The 21,288-nt window shown below is 40.2% G+C and overlaps 1 protein-coding gene across 1 annotated transcript; it reads left to right on the forward strand.

The window, feature by feature from the left end:
* Nucleotides 1–1,066: 1,066 nt before the first annotated feature.
* On the forward strand, nt 1,067–20,768 carry LOC139367961 (inositol polyphosphate multikinase-like). The gene is made up of 6 exons (XM_071106386.1): nt 1,067–1,984; nt 3,964–4,049; nt 5,071–5,167; nt 5,598–5,770; nt 15,161–15,242; nt 17,306–20,768. The coding sequence occupies exons 1-6, from the start codon at nt 1,780–1,782 to the stop codon at nt 17,947–17,949; spliced, it is 1,287 nt and encodes a 428-aa protein (XP_070962487.1). The 5' UTR covers nt 1,067–1,779; the 3' UTR covers nt 17,950–20,768.
* The last annotated feature ends 520 nt before the right edge of the window (nt 20,769–21,288 follow it).

The following is a 21,288-nucleotide window of genomic DNA, read 5'->3' on the forward strand; positions in this document are numbered from 1 at the left end:
TTAGCACAGGTAGTCCACTCTGTCTTCCGTATGTTTTCTGTAAACAAGCACTGTAACATGGAAATATGGCCGTCTGGGAACCCTAATAAAGGTGTGTATTGTGATGAATGGGTTCATTCACACTGTCTACTTGTGCGAATACACTAGAGCATGGCAACAGTTATGAACAGGGCCATTTAGCATATAGTCGCATGTCTTTGCTACTTGCCTTCGTCCAATGACTTTTATGTGTAATGGTTCTGAGAGTCATGATCAAGGGCTGGGGCTAATAGAGACCTCCTGCAAATAGAAAACATGAAAGATGCAATAGCAGAAATCGCTCCTCCATTTCCTGGTTGCTAAAATTTGAATAGTTCCCCTAATTTTAGTTTATGTGACAAAACAAATACATGTCTAGAGAATCATCCAAACCTGTAAAAAGAAAAACATTTCCGTAACCAAAAATATTGTGTTTTCAGCCTTAAAAGATGCAAAAGTATAAGAAGCAAAAACGAAATTTAAGAGCGTGAAGCATAGAAATAACGAACATAGAACAGATCTACAGCTTCTTAGGCTTGCTTTCAATGAGAATGACAGATCTATAAAACATTTCTATGTGAATTTGGTCAGTCGTACAAAAAGTAAATATTCACAGCTTTAAATTAAATCGAATCATGGTTTTACCTTTCGCTTACTTACCTATAATGCAGGCATCTTCGGTAGGCATTAAACTCGATTAAACGGTTGATAATCTTGTGTTGCAAGATCTTGTGTTGCAATACTGTCAAAATTACCTAGAAAGTGGTTTACACTAGATAGCACAGCCACAAAGTAAAAATTGGAGATATTATATAAATGTATGAAAACAATAATGTACTTTTTGGTCTTAATTTAAGGTTAGGTTTAATCATACGGTTATTCGTGCGGTTACGGTTAAGATGTGTTGAAATCAGATTTTAAGAAGATAAATTGAAGAAGTGGGTGGGGTTTATGACTTTGTGGCTGTGTTAACGAGTGACGACCCTAGAAAGTTGAGGATCATAGGCAATGTTTTCGACAGTGATGGAAAAGCCACTGCGCTGTAGCTGTTGCCAGAAGTTGATATAATTGCGACAGTAGGGGCAGTGTCGAAAGTGTTGTTAGGTAACGTTAGCTTGCTTGATGGAATAGCCGCCCAGCCACACACATTGGATAATGTTCGAATGTGAAGGTCCTTGCAACTCTTTAAAGACATCGATAGCGTGTCCGACATTATATTGTTTCCCGTGCTGTTTTTTTTATTGATAAACAATTTCAGGTCAAGGAGCCTGTACGTCAGATGTGATGTCACTATTAGCAGCCTGTCTTTTAGCATTGTGGGACGTGTAATGTAAGCAGCAAACAACGGGGCTTGTTTGTAATGTATGTGTTTTCCAAATAGCAATCTAAACGGGTCGCGCTATAAGTAGTTTAAAGGAAATTCCACATTTCGCCATTGCGCGCAAATATAGGTCTTGTGTCATCAAAACAGTTTCGGGAGAGCAGTGTGTGTATACGTCTCTCTTGAGGAAGTGGGATGTGGCCAGACTGTATTAATGTTGTCGACCAAGATATGAAACTCATTGTAGCAGTGCTTTTGGAGCCTTGCTACATTTTAAATACTAGGTTAGACTTAGTGCTGAACGCGAGCCCATTTGACGAATTCGATGACACCCCTCGGTGCTCGAAATTGTGTGGGGGGTTGCTCAGATTACCAAACTGATATCAACATGTGAATTAAAGATTACCTATTTTATTTTATTGAAATCCATTGAATTTTGAATGTCAACTCAACATCAGATAATGGACTCATCTTTAGCTTTGGGAAGACTGGAAATCAATAGACCCATGGTGAACCTGGGGACTTGTCTCTCCGGCTCGGTGAAGGAGAAGAACGCTCAGGGAGGATCGCAGGCGGCGCACCTGAACGGATGTGTTCCGCTCTCCCATCAGGTGGCCGGTCATAAGTATGGCGTTGATAAAGTAGGTCAGTGACTGGACTTATCAAATGTGTTTTCCTTTCGCCAAGGTGCATGTTTATCCACTAGTGAGTGGCGTTTCATTGTGTAATCTTGGTCTGCATGGTGGAATAGCTCTCCTTTTGTTCAATAACAATACTCCAGAAAAGCTGACAGAAGTAGACTACACTGTCTTTCCAGGATAATTTATCTCCAGGACAAGAGTCCTGAGCAAGGAAGCCACTGTTATAGGTTTCATCATGTCAGGCAATAACAGAATAGAGCACCTGCTTGAAGCCTTTTGTGTACTTGGGTTGATGCATGTAGTATCAGCTCACTAACTATTGTAATGTAGGAACTGAAATCCAGGGTTGTAATCATTAGCCAAACAGTTAAAACTAGTTTCTATTGGACAAATTCAGGTAGGTCTCTCCCCGTTTTCGTTTTGTTTGCTTCTGTTTAAGAAATGTTTTGCAACCGAATCAGCGGGGGGGTTCTTCATCACTTCTGATCGTCCACTTAGTTATAGCCTACAGCCTCACCAAGAAAATTGCCAGTGGCTATAACCTAAATCATGAAATAGGCTTTACAAAATCCAATGCTTGAAGTAGACTCCCTTAACTAAAAGTGAACTCTCAAGAGTGGGAAGAACCAATGTATTATTTCTGGCCTGGGAGACGGTGACAGAGCACCAGTGTAAATGGGATACAATCCTGGTTGTCTCTGCTAAGAGCCTTTCAGTTGAATCCTACACTCAGGTGGGAATAGGTGTCATATTTGTATTTAGGTCACATAAGACTCTTGATACAGCTGACCTCTGAGTTGATTAAACGCTGACACTTGGGAGTGTTTATTTCCTACCATTTCACAATTTCAAGCGATTTCAGTTGTAAGATTCAAGCTGCGCCCGAGGCAGTCAAACTCTGACATATCTCAGAGAGGAGTGTGGTCCACCTCTTTTTCCAACTCTTATCTTATATTAGAGCAGTCTCACACAGTGAGTGTATAGTGTCAGACTTTATAGGTCACTGGTGTTCAGGTGTTTTTCTATAAGATCCATAGTTTTATGACTTCATGTAAAACACAAGTTAACCTTTGCACTTCTCAGTTAGGTATTACAGGTGTCCAAATGGCAATCTGTTTGGCCCTGTCTGGGTTTGCAAAGGTACGGTGTATATTACTATATACAATTTTGTAACTTTCCAATCTGATGAAATCTAGTGGCATTTTTGGGTACTTCAGATTATCCCAGGTGTCTGTAATTATCTCTGGCTCTCTGTGTGGCCTTATCACATGTAAAATAATCAAATAAGATGATTTTAAAATAAACAAATAGAATGACAAAGCTGTAAAACATTATCCTAAATATAAACCATCAACTTAGTGAATAGCAGTGATGTTTAATAAAAGGATATTTCTTGCGGAAACCCTCATCTTTTTTATTTGACTGTCAATTTGTCTTTGTTGTAAATGTTTTGGCACCAAACTAGTGGCAGTTGTGAATAAAGTCAATGGTTGGAAGAGTGGGCAGAGTTAATTCAAAAATAATACCATTGTTGATTAGATGCTTTGTTACTTAATTATGCTATTTTTCTCTTGAACCATATGGCCTATCCACTGGAAACTCAGACAATATGAATTTATAAAATAAAAAATAAAAAAAGGGATTTATGTATAATTGACCTAGATTGCCATATGTTGGTTAAAAACCAACATTACAGAAGATTCTGGTAACATTGGTAAATGACCAGTAGCTTTGCAACCCTAGCCCTGTCTGAATTCTTTAGAACTGTATCCTTCCTTTCTCTCTTGAAGTATCTACAAATCTAACATGGTTGCACAGTTGTGAAAGCTAGGGCCCCCTCAGCCACATAGGCATGTCTGATCAGTAATTATTTAGTCGGAAGAGGAAGGATGCATTTTTGAATGATTCGAACTAGGCCTTTGTGGCAACCAGTACTAGATCTTTACTAAGTGTCAGAATGACCCACAACTTTTGTTACAACAGGCATATTGCAACATCCTGATGGCACAGTACTCAAACAGCTCCAGCCCCCTCCCAGAGGTCCTAGAGAGATGCAGTTCTACAGCAAGGTAACCATCCATGTACTTTGATGCTGGAAAAAATGAAGAAAAATGTGATGTTATCTGAAAGTACAACCATTTTTTTTACAGTACAGTATTCTAGTATTCTCTATGAAATTACTCTCCCTTCTACACGAAGTTCGCAAGAAGTCATCCTTTTAATGTCCACAAAATGTTTATGTACTCGGGAACAACATTCCCATGTCAGTTTGAGCAAAGTTTATTTTATGTTCAAGTTGATGTGTAGATTTAAATGAGTTAATAGAAAGTGAGTGAATAGTCCTAAAAACCCCTCTATCTTTTATTCTCCCTGAGTAGCTATTGAGGAAGCCTAGCAGGCAACACTGCACAGTAATGTAGTCCACGTCTTCACTAACTCACTGGGTAAGGTCGGCACACTCTCTGCATATAAACCAGTGGGCTATCTGTTTATTGAAGGGCTTCTGAAAGGTGTTTGTCTTGACGTGTCCACTGCGACATTTAGCCAGAGGGTTATGAGGGCTTTCCACCGGAACACGCTTACTCCCCTATTGTTATAGTGGACTACATGTCCACACGATGAAATGGTTGCTTTGGAAACACTCTCTTACAGAGGAATCATGTATTAGTAGTTCAACTTGGCTACTTCCACCATAATTTCATGGTAGTGAACTATAAAAGTTACTTTTAACTTTAAGTTACTTCGTTACTTCTAATGAAAATAAACGAAGAAAAAGTTTTTATTCTCACAGACACCGGACAGTTGCAGTGAAATGTTTTTGTTGTACTGGATCAGCTATAGTATTGTAGCTGGAGTAAATTAGGGTTAAGTGCCTTGCTCATAGGCACACCGGCAGATTTTTCACATTGTCAGCTCGGGTTTTCGACCAGCGACCTTTCGGTTACTGGCCAAATGCTCTAACCGCTAGCCTAGGTGCCACCCCTACATGTGCCATGTTGGTTAAACAACACCCTAATCAAATAAGACACTGACATTCCCACATAGAGATGGTGATTAGTTCCGTCACATGAGCTGATTTGCTTCTTCCAGATCTACGCTGAGGACTGTGGCGACCCGTGCCTGTTGGACCTCCAGCGTCACCTCCCTAAATACTTTGGCACCTGGTCCTCGCCTGAATCTCCTAACGGTAAACACCGGTCCATAAGAAATCATTAAATGTCCCTAGGACATTATTTCAGCATTACTTCAACATGTACCAGGGCCTGTATTCATAAAGGAACTCTGAGGAGGAGTGCTAATCTAGGATCAGGTCCTCCCTGCCCATTAAATCATAAGTCATTTGGATCTAAAAGGCAGAAACTGATCCTAGGACAGCACTCTGTTCAAAAATACACCGGCAGGAACGTGGTTTTAACCACTTAGCATTCAGGATTAGACCCACCCGGTGTATAAATGTAAACAATCATGGCAGTGCTTTGCTACTAGAAGTACTGTATGGCTGTAGGGGTGAAACACCGCCTCTTCTATCATTCTAGTGGCTAAATGTGTTGATTTTATATTTCTAAATCTCTATTGCCTCTCATGCCATGTTTCTGCGCCCTTTGATGACGTCACAGAGCTGTACCTGAAACTGGAGGACGTGACTCGGCGGTTCCAGAAGCCTTGTATTATGGATGTCAAGATCGGCCAGAAAAGCTACGACCCCTACGCCTCCCAAGAGAAGCGGGACCAGCAGATCAAGAAGTACCCTCTCATGGAGGAGATTGGCTTCCTGCTTCTCGGAATGAGGGTGAGTCTTCCTCTTCAGCCTCATGAGTCCCTCCCACTGCGTTGAAAAGGGCTCTCCAACTGCTAATGTCATTTTATTGAGAGGGGCTATATGAGTCCTGGGTGGCAGTACCTTAGGGCTTATTCTGACTGATGAGTCTGTGGAGAGATGTCGTAAAGATATTTCTACTTTTCAGTTTAAAGTACAGCTTGGCAACTCAGCATTCTTGCTCGGCAGCAATATTTACAGTAAATATCACAGTAGCCATTAGCATCCTTTAACAAACTATTAATCAACTATGTGAGCAATTTCTCATCTAAACCAAGTTACACTCCTGAATAATGCAACTATTCACAAGTATGTGCAGACAATTGAGGGTTTATTTTCTCAAGACAATAGCACATAAAGCATTGCTGGGCTGGCTAACAACATATGCTTCATCAAGTAGCCTCTCAAAAATGAATGAATACCGCTCATACAAATATAGAAGTTGTTTATTATACAGTGCTAGGTAGAAAGCTAAACAAAGTCATGTATCTTCATCATATCATAAATCATTGGCTACTAGTTAATGATGAGCTACTTTAGTGTATTAAAGTTACCTTAGGACAAACCTGGCATCCGTTGATCAATATCATGCAAATCATTACATGAGCTTAACGTTGTTAGTTCACTGGGGAGTTCCTGATTGCTGTTCCAGCTTTCTGTTTCTGCTTGCTGTTGAATGAGATTCCCATAAAGCTTCGGGCAACAATTTCAGAGTAACCGCCTATTAGATAATCATTAGTGTTGACTTGGCATTAGTAACCATTAAGACTGTAACGGTAGGGAAAGGGCAGAATGTGAGGTTGTTTCTATATGAAGGGTTGTTTAGTTCACTTCTGATTTCCACTGTGTTCATTATATTAATAGTTTATTTCTGTCAAGGTTGAAAAATTAAGTTTAAAGAAAAACTGAGAGCTTTTGCCAGAGCTCAACTCCATTGACACTAAACAAACATATGAACGCAACATGTAAATTGTTGGTCCCATGTTTCATGAGCTGAAATAAAAGATCCCAGAAATGGATGGATTCAAAAAGCTTATTTCGCTCAAATTCTGTACACAAATGTGTTTACGTCCCTGTTATTGAGCATTTCTCCTTTGCCAAGAGAATCCATCCACCTGACAGATGTGGCATATTAAGAAGCTGATTAAACAGCAGGTGCAGCTGGGGATGATAAAAGGCCATTCTAAAATGTGCAGTTTTTTTTGTCATACAACACAATGCACAGTGTGCAATTGGCATGTTGACTGCAGGAATGTTAACCCGAGCTGTTTCCAGAGGAATTGAATGTTAGTTTCTCTACCATAAGCCACCTCTAACGTCATTTTAGAGAATTGGGCAGTGCGTCCAACCGGCCTCACAGACCACGTGTATGGTGTCGTGTGGGCGAGCGGTTTGCTGATGTCAACGTTGTGAACATCGTGCCACATGGTGGCGGTGGGGTTATGGTATGGGTAGGCATAAGCTTAACAAACACAATTGCATTTTATCAATGGCAATTTGAATACACAGAGATACCGTGACGAGATCCTGAGGCCCATTGTTGTGCCAGTCATCTGCCGCCATCGCCTCATGTTTCAGCATGATAATGCACTGCCCCATGTCACAAGGATCTGTACACAATTCATGGAAGCTGAAATTGTCCCAGATTTTCCATGGCCTGCATACTCACCAGAATTGTTGCATTTATACTTTTGTTCAGAGTAGTTGCAAAACCAGTTAAATTAGTATTGAACAATTTAGTTTTTTATTTTATTTTAACCAGGTAGGCCAGTTGAGAACAAGTTCTCATTTACAACTGTGACCTGGTCAAGATAAAGCAAAGCAGTGTGACAAAAAAACATCAGAGTTACACATAAACAGTACAATCAATAACACAGTAGAACAATCTATGTAGTGTGTGCAAATGTAGAAGATTATGGCGGTAAGGCAATATAGAGGTGAAATCATTACAATTTAGCAGTAACACTGGAGTGATAGATGTGCAGATGATGATGTGCAAGTAGAGATACTGGGGTGCAAAAGAGCAAGAGGATAAGTAACAATATGGGGATGAGGTAGTTGGGTGTGCTATTTACAGATGGGCTGTGTACAGGTACAGTGATCGGTAAGCTGCTCTGACAGCTGATGCTTAAAGTTAGAGAGGGAGATATGTCAGACGAGTTGTTTTCCCGTTAATATGGTAATCGCAGGAACACAATGACAATCTCTCCAAGGGTGTTTACCAGGTGTTGACACACCTGCCTGGGCAGCCGAACCAGAGTGGCAGGATTAGAGACTGGAAGGATCATTTAGGTGCATTTGTTATTGCTATTTTATTAGGATCACAATTATCTGTTTCAAAAACAGCAGCTACTCTTCCTGGGGTCCACACAACACATAATATAATAGAGAACCTTTTAATAGACAAAAAACATCTAATCGACAGAACTACCTACTTTTAAAATACTGACAAAATACAGACTATGGGTCTATAGTCAGTCACATCTATCAATTTCATGCTTGCATACATACAGTGCCAGTCACCTACTCTTCAAGGGATTTGCTTTAGTTTGACTATTTTCTACAAGGTAGAATAAAGGTGAATACATCAACTATAAAATAATGCATATGGAATCATGTAGTAACCAAGAAAGTGTTAAACAAATCTAAATATTTGTGAGATTCTTCAATGTAGCCAACCTTTGCCTTGATGACAGCTTTGCACACTCTTGGCATTCTCTCAACCAGCTTCATGAGGTCGTCTCCTGGAATGAATTAATTAAAAGGTGTGCCTTGTTAAAAGTTAATTTCTGGAATTTTCTAAATGTGTTTGAGTCAATCAGTTGTGATGTGATAAGGTAGGGGTAGTATACAGAAGACCAAGTCCATATTATGGCATGAACAGCTCAAATAAGCAAAGAGAAATGACAGTCCATCATTACTTTAAGACATGAAGGTCAGTCAATCCGGAAATTGTCAAGAACTTTGAAAGTTTCTTCAAGTGCATTCTCAAAAACCATCAAGCGCTATGATAAACTGGCTCTTATGAGGATCGCCACAGGAAAGGAAGACCCAGAGTTACCTCTGCTGCAGAGGATAAGTTCATTAGTTACCAGCCTCAGAAATTGCAGCCCAAATAAGTAAGACACATCTCAACATCAACTGTTCAAAGGAGACTGCGTGAATCAGGCCTTCATGGTCGAATTCAAGACAGTTGGAAAAACATTCCAGGTGAAGCTGGTTGTGAGAATGACAAGTGTGCAAAGCTGTCATCAAGGCAAAGGGTGATTTGATGAATCTCAAATATATAAAATATATTTTGATTTAACACTTTTTGGTTATGGCATGATTCCATATGTGTTCATAGTTTTGACATCTTCACTATTATTCTACAATGTAGAAAAGAGTAAAAAATAAAGAAAAACCCTTGAATGAGTAGATGTGTCAACTTTTGACTGGTACTGTACAAGTTATTTAGGTCAGGCGTAGGTTTTAGCTAATTTTGCTGTTTGCCTGGGTATTTGGAGATGGAATGGCATTTTGTCTCATTAGTCTGCCGTGACATTCCAATTCTCCAGTTCCTGTCAGACTGGCTCCACACCTCACAAGGTTAATGTTTATGTGAAGAGTTCAATACCTCATTCAGGTCCATTCTGACGTCTCTCTGTTTGGTCATCACTGACAAATCAATCACACAGGGACAATACCAACACAACGCTATTCTACCATTCCATAATGACTTACAGAAGAGCAAAGACGTCATCTCCAACCCAAGGACCAAAGCATGTCTATAACATTGTAACATACAGGTAACTGCCAAAATAAAGGAAATGCGTATACAGGCCATCAGACTGTTAAATAGTCACCATTAGCGGGACTCCGCCAGTACCCTGAACATAGTCACTTTTACTAGCCGGCTACCACCCAGTATTCTACCCTGCACCTTAGACTCCTTCCCTATGTACATAGTCATTGATCACTGGTCACTTTAACAATGTTTTACCCACTTCATATGTGTGCACTTTATATGCGTACTGTATTCTAGTCCTGCATCATCTTGCTTTCAGAAAGTATTCACACCCCTCGACTTTTTCCTCATTTTTTAATTTTATTTTTACAAATTGGGATTAAAATGGATTTAATTGTCATTGTTTGTCAAAGATATACACAATACTCATGTCAAAGTGGGAGAAAAATCTAACGTTTGTAAAAGAAAAGAAAGTACCCTAAAACAACCCCTGAGTCAATACATGCTAGGTTCACCTTTGGCAGTGATTACAGCTCTGACTCTTTCTGGGTAAGTTTCTAAGAGCTTTCCACACCTGGATTGTGCAACATTTGCCCATTTTTATTATTTAAAAAATGATTCAAGCTCTGTGAAATTAGTTGTTGATCATTGCTAGACAACATTTAAGTCTTGTCATAGATTTTCAAGCAGATTTAAGTCAAAACAGTAATTAATATTCACCCTTCTTGTTAAGCCACTCCAGTGTAGATTTGGCCTTGTGTTTTAGGTTATTGTCCATCTGAAAGGTGAATTAATCTCCCAGTGTCTGGTGGAAAGCAAACTGAACCAGGTTTACCTCTAGTATTTTGCCTGTGTTTAGCTCAATCCACTTTCTTTTTTTTATTCTGAAAAACTCCCCAGTCCTTAACGATCACAAGCATACAGTGGCTTGCGAAAGTATTCACCCCTCATGGCATTTTTCCTATTTTTTTGCCTTACAACCTGGAATTAAAAAAAAAATATATATATATATATATACTCTTTTTTTTTTGGGGGGGGGGGGGGGGCGGGGTTATATCATTGCATTTACACATCATGCCTACCACTGAAGATGCAAAATATTATTTTATTGTCAAACAAACAAGAAATAAGACATGTCTCTATAAGCTTGGCACATCTCTGCTGGTGTACAGAAATCTATAAGTCATTCCTCAGATTCTCAATTGGATTGATGTCTGGGTTTGACTAGGCCATTCCAAGACATTTAAATGTTTCCCCTTAAACCACTAGTGTTGCTTTATAAGTATGCTTAGGTTCATTGTCCTGCTGGAAGGTGAACCTCTGTCCTAGTCTCAAATCTCTGGAAGACTGAAACCGGTTTCCCTCAAGAATTTCCCAGTATTTAGCTCAATCCGTCATTCCTTCTATTCTGACCATTTTCCCAGTCCTTGCTGATGAAAACATCCCCACAGCATGATGCTGCCAGCCTCAGAAACCTTCAATGTGGGGATGGTGTTCTCGGGGTGATGAGAGGTGTTGGGTTTGCACCAGACATAGCCGTTTCCTTGATTTCCAAAAAGCTCAATTTTAGTCTCATCTGATCAGAGTATCTTCTTCTGTATGTTTGGGGAGTCTCCCAAATGCCTTTTGGCAAACACCAAACGTATTTGCTTTTAAAATTTTTTTTAAGCAATGGCTTTTTTCTGGCCACTCTTCCGTAATGCCCAGCTCTGTGGAGTGTATGTCTTAAAGTGGTCCTATGGACAGATACTCCAATCTCTGCTGTGGAGCTTTGCAGCTCCTTCAGGGTTATCTTTGGTCTCTTTGTTGCCTCTGATTAATGCCCTCCTTGCCTGGTCTGTGAGTTTTGGTGGTTGGCCCTCTCTTGGCAGGCTTGTTGTGGTGCCATATTCTTGGGATGGGATGTTCAATGTTTCTGATATTTTTTATAGAACCCAATCCTGGTCTGTACTTCTCCACAACTTTGTCCCTGACCTGTCTGGAGAGCTCCTTGGTCTTCATGGTGCCGCTTGCTTAGTAGTGTTGCAGACTCTGGGGCCTTTCAGAACAGGTGTGTGTGTGTGTGTGTGTGTGTGTGTGTGTATAGATTTTCTTTACTGAGATCATGTGACACTTAGATTGCACACAGGTGGACTTTATTTAACAAATGATGTGACTCCTGAAGGTAATTGTTTGCACCAGATCTTATTTAGGGGCTTCGTAGCAAAGGGGGTGAAAACATACAGTGGGGCAAAAAAGTATTTAGTCAGCCACCAATTGTGCAAGTTCTCCCACTTAAAAAGATGAGAGGCCTGTAATTTTCATCATAGGTACACTTAAACTATGACATACAAAATGAGAAAAAAAATCCAGACAATCACATTGTAGGATTTTTAATGAATTTATTTGCAAATTATGGTGGAAAATAAGTATTTGGTCACCTACAAACAAGCAAGATTTCTGGCTCTCACAGACCTGTAACTTCTTCTTGGAATATAATGTAATCTTGGAATGCTCTGCCACCAGAGGTTACTCAGAGCATTCCAAGACTCAGAGGTTACTCAGGCAAAAAACAAGTTGCTATAAAAAAACAAAAACATTTAAACATCTTGTACCTCTTTGTAAAGATCCAATTTAACTGTATATAAGAATATGTATCAGTCTGTAAAGTATTGTTGTCGTCTGTCTTTCCAATATATGACTCTTATGACCTTTTTTTCATGTTAAAATTATAAATTATAATTTATTGTCCTTGTCTATGACTGTTCTGTACTTTGTCATATGTTTGTATGTTTTATGTGGACCCCAGGAAGAGTAGCTGCTGCATGTGCAGTAGCTAATGGGGATCCTAATGAACTAAACTAGTAAGTGAATAATATCCATTATAAACTGGGTGGTTTGAGCCCTGAATGCTGATTTAGCTGAAAGCCATGGTATCTCAGACCGTATACCATGGGTATGACAAAACATGTATTGTTACTGCTCTAACTATGTTGGTAACCAGTACATAATGGCAATAAGGCACCTCGGGGGCTTGTGGTATATGGCCAATATACCACGGCTAAGGGCTGTATCCAGGCACTCTGTTGTCGTCCTTAAGAACAACCCTTAGCCATGGTATATTGGCCATATACCACACCCCCTCAGGCCTTATTGCTTAATTATAACCTAGGCTTTGTAAGAATGCATCCCTCCTGCAGTACGAGTCATTCACTGACATACTCTGTAGTCAAGGAGCATCTGAGGAGCAGGGTTTGTAGTTTTCCCAGGGGGGGGGGGGGGGGGGGCAAAGGCTTTTTGGCTCGGAGCATGGAAAAATCTGCTTGTCTGCAGTGTGTGACCACAGGGTGATGAGACTCATTACTGATAATGATGTTCCTGATTGCAGTGATAGAGGCAGGAATCCCTCTGGTAAATAGTTCTGCTCCTCTCAGCATGGACATGGAATTAATGTTCCACTCGCGTTGCTATTAATATCACAGAAACAAGTACTGTACATTATGTCACATTACAGTGGGGTCTGGAATTATAGGATCCCTTGATAAAGATGAGCAAAAAGACTAAATACAAATACTGAGCTATATAATATGCTCAAAAACATTTACAATTATTTTATGCTAATACAATTGCTCAGAATAAGAGATTTTATTTCACAAGTAATGCAAAATATATATATACAGTGCCTTGCGAAAGTATTCGGCCCCCTTGAACTTTGCGACCTTTTGCCACATTTCAGGCTTCAAACATAAAGATATAAAACTGTATTTTTTTGTGAAGAATCAACAACAAGTGGGACACAATCATGAAGTGGAACGACATTTATTGGATATTTCAAACTTTTTTAACAAATCAAAAACTGAAAAATTGGGTGTGAAATTATTCAGCCCCTTTACTTTCAGTGCAGTAAACTCTCTCCAGAAGTTCAGTGAGGATCTCTGAATGATCCAATATTGACCTAAACGACTAATGATGATAAATACAATCCACCCGTGTGTAATCAAGTCTCAGTATAAATGCACCTGCACTGTGATAGTCTCAGAGGTCCGTTAAAAGCGCAGAGAGCATCATGAAGAACAAGGAACACACCAGGCAGGTCCGAGATACTGTTGTGAAGAAGTTTAAAGCCGGATTTGGATACAAAAATATTTCCCAAGCTTTAAACATCCCAAGGAGCACTGTGCAAGCGATAATATTGAAATGGAAGGAGTATCAGACCACTGCAAATCTACCAAGACCTGGCCGTCCCTCTAAACTTTCAGCTCATACAAGGAGAAGACTGATCAGAGATGCAGCCAAGAGGCCCATGATCACTCTGGATGAACTGCAGAGATCTACAGCTGAGGTGGGAGACTCTGTCCATAGGACAACAATCAGTCGTATATTGCACAAATCTGGCCTTTATGGAAGAGTGGCAAGAAGAAAGCCATTTCTTAAAGATATCCATAAAAAGTGTCGTTTAAAGTTTGCCACAAGCCACCTGGGAGACACACCAAACATGTGGAAGAAGGTGCTCTGGTCAGATGAAACCAAAATTGAACTTTTTGGCAACAATGCAAAACGTTATGTTTGGCGTAAAAGCAACACAGCTGAACACACCATCCCCACTGTCAAACATGGTGGTGGCAGCATCATGGTTTGGGCCTGCTTTTCTTCAGCAGGGACAGGGAAGATGGTTAAAATTGATGGGAAGATGGATGGAGCCAAATACAGGACCATTCTGGAAGAAAACCTGATGGAGTCTGCAAAAGACCTGAGACTGGGACGGAGATTTGTCTTCCAACAAGACAATGATCCAAAACATAAAGCAAAATCTACAATGGAATGGTTCAAAAATAAACATATCCAGGTGTTAGAATGGCCAAGTCAAAGTCCAGACCTGAATCCAATCGAGAATCTGTGGAAAGAACTGAAAACTGCTGTTCACAAATGCTCTCCATCCAACCTCACTGAGCTCGAGCTGTTTTGCAAGGAGGAATGGGAAAAAATGTCAGTCTCTCGATGTGCAAAACTGATAGAGACATACCCCAAGCGACTTACAGCTGTAATCGCAGCAAAAGGTGGCGCTACAAAGTATTAACTTAAGGGGGCTGAATAATTTTTCACGCCCAATTTTTCAGTTTTTGATTTGTTAAAAAAGTTTGAAATATCCAATAAATGTCGTTCCACTTCATGATTGTGTCCTACTTGTTGTTGATTCTTCACAAAAAAATACAGTTTTATATCTTTATGTTTGAAGCCTGAAATGTGGCAAAAGGTCGCAAAGTTCAAGGGGGCCGAATACCTTCGCAAGGCACTGTATATATATATATATATTTTTTTTTAAATATAGATATATGCAAATGTAGCAAATCCATCAATGATTTTGTTTTTGTAAAAAATATATTTTTTGGCTCATCTTTTTTTTAAGAGATCCAATAATTCCTGCCCCCCTGTATGTGTGTTGTTTTGAGCAGTTTGTGTTTATACATAATTTCTCCAGCAGAGGGCATATTCCACCCGTGATTCTATCATGGAGAGGTCACATTGAGTTGAACGTTTATATAGAGACTCATCTCCTTTCGAAGTTGTGCAGCTTTGCTTTTTAGTGAAAACAGGCCTATGTACTGCATCTGTTTTTTCCCGTTAATGTTAATTCTTCTGTCTTTCTAACCCTCCAGGTGTACAAGGTCAACTCTGACGAATATCACTCGTATGATCAACATTACGGGCGAGGCCTTCTCAAGGACACCATCAAAGATGGTGAGCTCGTAAAACAATAAGACTCCTGTCACAAAATACACATTATATCCTTCTGTCTATATCAATAGGCGGCCCCGCGGGGCAAATTCGGGCACGTGTGTGATTTTGATTTGGGCACTAAGTAAAAATAAAATAAGTATGTATGTGTGTATATTTATATTTTATATATATACACACACAGTACCAGTCAAAAGTTTGGACACACCTACTCAGTCAAGGGGTTTTCTTTATTTTTACTCTTTTCTACATTTTAGAATAAACTATGAAATAACACATATGGAGTCATGTAGTAACCAAAAAAGTTCTAAACAAATCAATATATATTTTAGTAGCCACCCTTTGCCTTGATGACAGCTTGGCATTCTCTCAGCCAGCTTCATGAGGAATGCTTTTCCAACAGAGTTCCCACATGCTGAGCACTTGTCGGCTGCTTTTCCTTCACTCTGCGGTCCAACTCATCCCAAATCATTTGGGTTGAGGTCAGGTGATTTGTGGATGCCAGGTCATCTGACGCAGCACTCAATCACTCTCTCTCTCTTGATTAAATAGCCCTTACACAGCCTGGAGGTATGTTGGGTCATTGTCCTGTTGAAAAACAAATTATAGTCCCACTAAGTGCAAATCAGATGGAATGGTGTGTCACTGCAAAATGCTGTTTTAGCCATGCTGGTTAAGTGTGCCTTGAATTCTAAGTAAATCACTGACAGTGTCACCAGCAAAGCACCATCACACCTCCATCATGCTTCACGGTGGGAACCATACATGTGGCGACCATCCGTTCACCTACTCCGCGTCTCACAAAGACACAGCGGTTGGAACTACAAACTATCAGACCAAAGGACAGATTTCCACCGGTCTAATGTCCATTGGTTGCGTTTCTTGGCACAAGCAAGTCTCTTCTTCTTATTGGTGTCCTGTTGTTGTGGTTTCTTTGCAGCAGTTCGACCATGACGGCCTGATTCATGCATTCTCCTCTGAACAGGGGATGTGTCTGTTACTTGAACTTTGTGAAGCATTTATTTGGGCTGCAATTTCTGAGGCTGGTAACTATAATGAGCTTATCCTCTGCAGCAGAGGTAACTCTGGGTCTTCCTTTCCTGTGGCGATCCTCATGAGAGCCAGTTTATCATAGCGCTTGATGGTTTTTGCGACTGCACTTGAAGAAACTTTCAAAGTTCTTGACAATTTCCAGATTGACTGACCTTCATTTCTTAAAGTAATGATGGACTGTTGTTTCTCTTTGCTTATTTGAGCTGTTCTTGCCATAATATGGACTTGGCCTTTTACCAAATAGGGCTATCTTCTGTATACCACTCCTACCATGTCACAACACAACTGATTGGCTCAAACGCATTAAGAAGGAAAGAAATTCCACAAATTAACTTTTAACAAGGCACACCTGTTAATTGAATTGCATTCCAGGTGACTACTTCATGAAGCTGGTTGAGAGAATGCCAAGTGTGCAAAGCTGTCATCAAGGCAAAGGGTGGTTTGAAGAATATCAAATATATCAAATATATTTTGATTTAACAGTTTTTTTTGTTACTACATGATTCCATATGTCAAAGCTTCTATGTATTCTACAATGTAGAAAATAGTTAAAATAAAGAAAAACCGTTGAATGAGCAGGTGTGTCCAAAGGTTTGACTGGTACTGCATATCATTTTTGTTGTCAGACATAAGACTGTAAAATCACCAGGAAATCAGCTCAGTGATTTTAATTGAGGAAATCTGTTCAAGTATTCCCACACTTAGTTGGAGGCATATGTGATCGTATCCCAGTGTAATCAAGGTTTGTAATGTTTTGTCGAATACTATATCTGTTTGGGATTCTTGCGGTCAATGTGCAGTGTACGATTTATTTTAAAACCATGCTCTGGCCCCCCGATCATCCGCTCAAAAATTGTCCAACAGTTAAATGTAATTGGAGACACCTGGTGTAGGTTGTAGTCACTAGCTAAACTTGCTCTCAATTAAGAAAAAGCTTCAGGCATCGTCTATTTCTTATCAGTAAACATTGGATTCCTCAACAACAACAATTTCCTTTCCCTTTCCTCTCCCAGGTTTATCCAAATTCTTCTCTAATGGGAGGAGTCTGAGAAAAGATGCCATTGCTGCCAGTATCCTGAAGGTCCAGAACATCCTGCGATGGTTCGAGGGCCAGAGCCAGTTAACCTTCTACGCCAGCTCTCTGTTGTTTGTATACGAGGGCCTGCCCCCTCCCAGCCCTGAGGGCCATGTCTTCAGGGCCCCCCCAGAGAAGACTATGTCTGCCGCTGATGCCTGCTGCGAGCCCAACGAAGAAGTGTTGGAATACAACAACAACATCCAGGTTGCCATGCCGCTTGACTACAGCCTGTCCACCATGTATGCCATGTACAAGAAGGGCTGCACCCGGGGTCACCATGGCAATGCCACCGGAGCCATCACGACAGGCCCCAACCCCCAGGAGGACAACAGCACGTGGAAGTGCTCAGGTCTGGTGTCAGCAGAACAACCCAACGGCAACGGTATCAAAGCCCAACTGGAAGAGGCTGGGGAGGGGGAGGGAGGCCGGGGGGAACCGCATCCAGAGCAGAGGGCCAGCGAAGTGGAGGTGAGGATGATTGACTTTGCCCACGTCTTCCCCAGTGAGAGCCAGGACCAAGGCTACATCTATGGCCTGAAACAATTGCTGGAGGTGCTGCAGCAGATCCTCCACCAATAACCTTCCCTCTTCAGTGGTGTCTCTGCCTGTTCATTGGTTAAGTGTACCCATCTGTGTTTTACTGTGTGAATGGAGGAGTTGTAGCGCCCCCAGTCTCTCTTCCCCTCGCCCTGTGATTCTCTGCACTATATGCACTATATCGATGAAGTCATTTCTCCATAACTCTTTGTCCGATGTATGTGCTTCTTGATTTTTAACCACTGTTAACAGGTATCTAACTCAGGTAAATGACTGTAACCTTTACTCACAGGATCATCTCTAAAGAGTACCCTTGATTTGTTGGCTTGCTGATCATGTTTTATATCATTTTGCTCCAGTCTTCTTTTCAGATCTCAGATTTCACATCCTTTTGTCTTAAATTTTCCCAGAACTTTGACAGAATGATGAACATTTTACAGTACAGATTAAGTACTTTTAGCATTGCTGTTCTCTATATATTTTGCTGACAAATTGCCTGTTCTTCTTAAAACCAGTGTCCTTGCAGTGCTACTTTTTAAATTATGTTACCCAGAACAAACAATACAAAACAGAACAAAAATCTTGCATAATTGCATCAGATGGTCATTTAGGTTCTGGGAGGAGATGTTAAGAGAAAGATGATAATGTGACTTGCGAGGTCTCTCTCCCCCCACACACACAAAAAAAAATGGAAACTCTGCAAGTTTCAGGCAAGTCTCAGGCAAGTCTATGGGCCACATGTCCCTTTCCCTTCTGCAATTTGAAAGATGCGAGCACCTGCGAAATGGTGATTTGTCCAAGTGAGAAATCAGTGTACCAGAACAAAGCTCCTCGTTAGTCGCCACATCCCACATCTGTCCACGACAGATTAAGATGACATGGATTGTCCTCCCTCTGCCCACTTGACACTGTGTCGTGGTCTGTTTTAATTGTAAAGAAATGCAATACGCTACTCTGATAATGAACTAACAAACTGACCAGAGAGAGATTAAGTTTGTTGATCTAGTGATTCATGTTAGAATGCCAAAGTAATGGTGGTTTTCGGAGAGAGGGCAAGGTGTGGCTATTGTTCTAAACTTGAAGGCCTGGAAGTGAATTAGATCCTTGTGGTGTTGTCAGTGCCCTGACAGTGTGATCTCCACAGTGTGATCTCCCTATCAAGATGGTGTCTTTTTTTTTTTTTTTTGGTGAAGAGAAATATTTTCCATTTGCTTCTTCTTAACCATGATAGCTATAGAATGTCTATGATTTTATTTTTTTAACAAAGATATGCATATATTTTCAAAGATATGCAGACAATGTTCCATTTCTGTGTTTGATTTGAAACTAATACCAAAAGACACAAAATAATTTGGAATGATACTCTAAACTTGACAATTTAGTACATATTTGAAATGGTAAGGAGGAAGAACCTTTATGAGAAATGTTTACAATCTTTTGAAGATATTTCACAGTTGTTATCACTGACTTGTTTCTTTTTACTCCATGTTAATTTCAGACATTTATCATTCTGGCAGCTTTTACATTGTTACATGTACTCATAATGTCTTTGTTATGGTTCCAACTCCTTAGCAAGCGACCAGCTTCAGCATTTTGCACCCGGGCATTGTTTGTTTTAGCAAAATTCTCTAAATTGTAGATACTGATTCACATTACAGTAACTCTCATCTTCATGAAGTACTCATAAACAACCTATAAGCACTTTAAATTCAACATTTCATAACATATAGGCTTATGCTAATTTCGTGTTTATAGATGTGCTATGAGTGGTCTGTGTATATGGAAGTACAGGAGTGGAAATTGTTCCAGAATAAGGTACCTCTGAGATGGTTGTTTACAGTTGACATCCTCTGCAGCTCCTTTAGACGTTGTGGTTGTGATGCATTTTACTCTGTACAAGGACTGTACATTACATCTTGGTACAGTCAATTATGAGTTCTACAATGATCTGTGATCTTGTTTACATACCAGTTCTATTTTAAGGGTAAACCTGTGTCTTTTGAATAGTTAATGGACAGGAAGTTAACAAATGTTTGTTTTGTATTTGCTTAAGTCTGCTGTTCTTTCTTTTTTTGTTGTTCAATAATGCACTGAAAAACAAATGAATATAGCCAATGTATAAAATCTGTTCCTTTGCTGTGAACTAACCAATGACTTTCCCTGTGTGGAAAAGTTGTGTAAGTTGTTTTCTATAATACCTGATAGAAATGTGGCAAGACTGGATTTTGTCTTTAGACTTCAGCCAATCAGAAGTGAGAATGTTGTTGTCAATTTCTCTGTTTTGCAAACAATTAAACCTTCTTTTTTTTGTTGCAAACTGTAGCTAAGTAATCAAATATTTGATTAGTGGAATCAGATTATTTTCCAGCTTGTAATTATTGTTCTGGACCCTTATTTACAAAGAGTCTCAGTGTGCTGATATTGGATCAGTTTTGCCTAAGATTTGCATAATGAATAACATATGGACGGGGCTGGTCCTAGATCAGCACTCCTACTGAGACACTTTGTAAATACGAGCCCTGGGTTTCATGCTTCTTCCTGTGGTCTGGAATAATATGCATTAGTGTCAGTGCTGTCATAATGTTCTCTATGGAAATACCCCATGTATCCTCTCCTCCTCATTGACTCTGCTGTCTGTCCGTCCTGAGGGAAAGCCGATCAGTTCTGACGTATACAGTAACATGAAATGCAGGGGAAATGATGATGTATCTGCTGTTTCTCTCATATCGGATTGAAATGGATGACTAATTACTACTTTTGTAAATGACCTATATTAATATGTATTATATGTAGATGGATTCAATAATGGCTGTATATTTGGCAGATGAATATTATTACTAATAAAATGTAATCCCAACGAACATCTGGTTGTTTTACCTTGTAGTCTTTGAATCAATGCATTTTCTCCTCACTCCCATTTTCATTTACGTGCAGATGAAATAAAGACATGACTGAAAAAAGTTGTTGACAAGAGCCTCAGGTTTTGTCGCGTCACTAGCTCATCTAGCCCATTTTGATTTACTGATCTCACCTTGTCCTCTCTATAGCTACCATATCATCTCAATGTAGTTACATGAATGAGCCAGTATACAATAGGGCCGTGAATGTGACAGAGGTAGCCTACCGCCTGAGGAGTTGGTGCTACTGAAGGCTTAGTAGTATTGCAGCATGTTGGGGGCCCAGAGGTGTGCCATGTTTCCTTTCAACGGCCTGGTGTCTTTCCACTGGGGGTTAAGGAGAACGACGGGAGGATAGAAGGAGAGACCTTCAACAGCATCTGGCTCTTAGCCCTGGGAGGACAGGAGTGACACACGGCCTGCTTGATGTCACCACAGCCCTGCCACACGGCACGCAACCCCAGAGCAATGACAAGATCTCTCT

The sequence above is a fragment of the Oncorhynchus clarkii genome, chromosome 16, assembly GCF_045791955.1.
Source record: "Oncorhynchus clarkii lewisi isolate Uvic-CL-2024 chromosome 16, UVic_Ocla_1.0, whole genome shotgun sequence".
Lineage (NCBI taxonomy): Eukaryota > Metazoa > Chordata > Actinopteri > Salmoniformes > Salmonidae > Oncorhynchus > Oncorhynchus clarkii.

Excerpts from the sequence above, each read along its gene's own strand:
- LOC139367961 (XM_071106386.1), top strand. The coding sequence starts at position 1,780 with ATGTCAACTCAACATCAGATAATGGACTCATCTTTAGCTTTGGGAAGA. Across the intron at positions 1,985-3,963 it reads GTATGGCGTTGATAAAGTAG|GCATATTGCAACATCCTGAT; the intron begins GTCAGTGACTGG and ends TTGTTACAACAG. Across the intron at positions 5,168-5,597 it reads CTCGCCTGAATCTCCTAACG|AGCTGTACCTGAAACTGGAG; the intron begins GTAAACACCGGT and ends ATGACGTCACAG.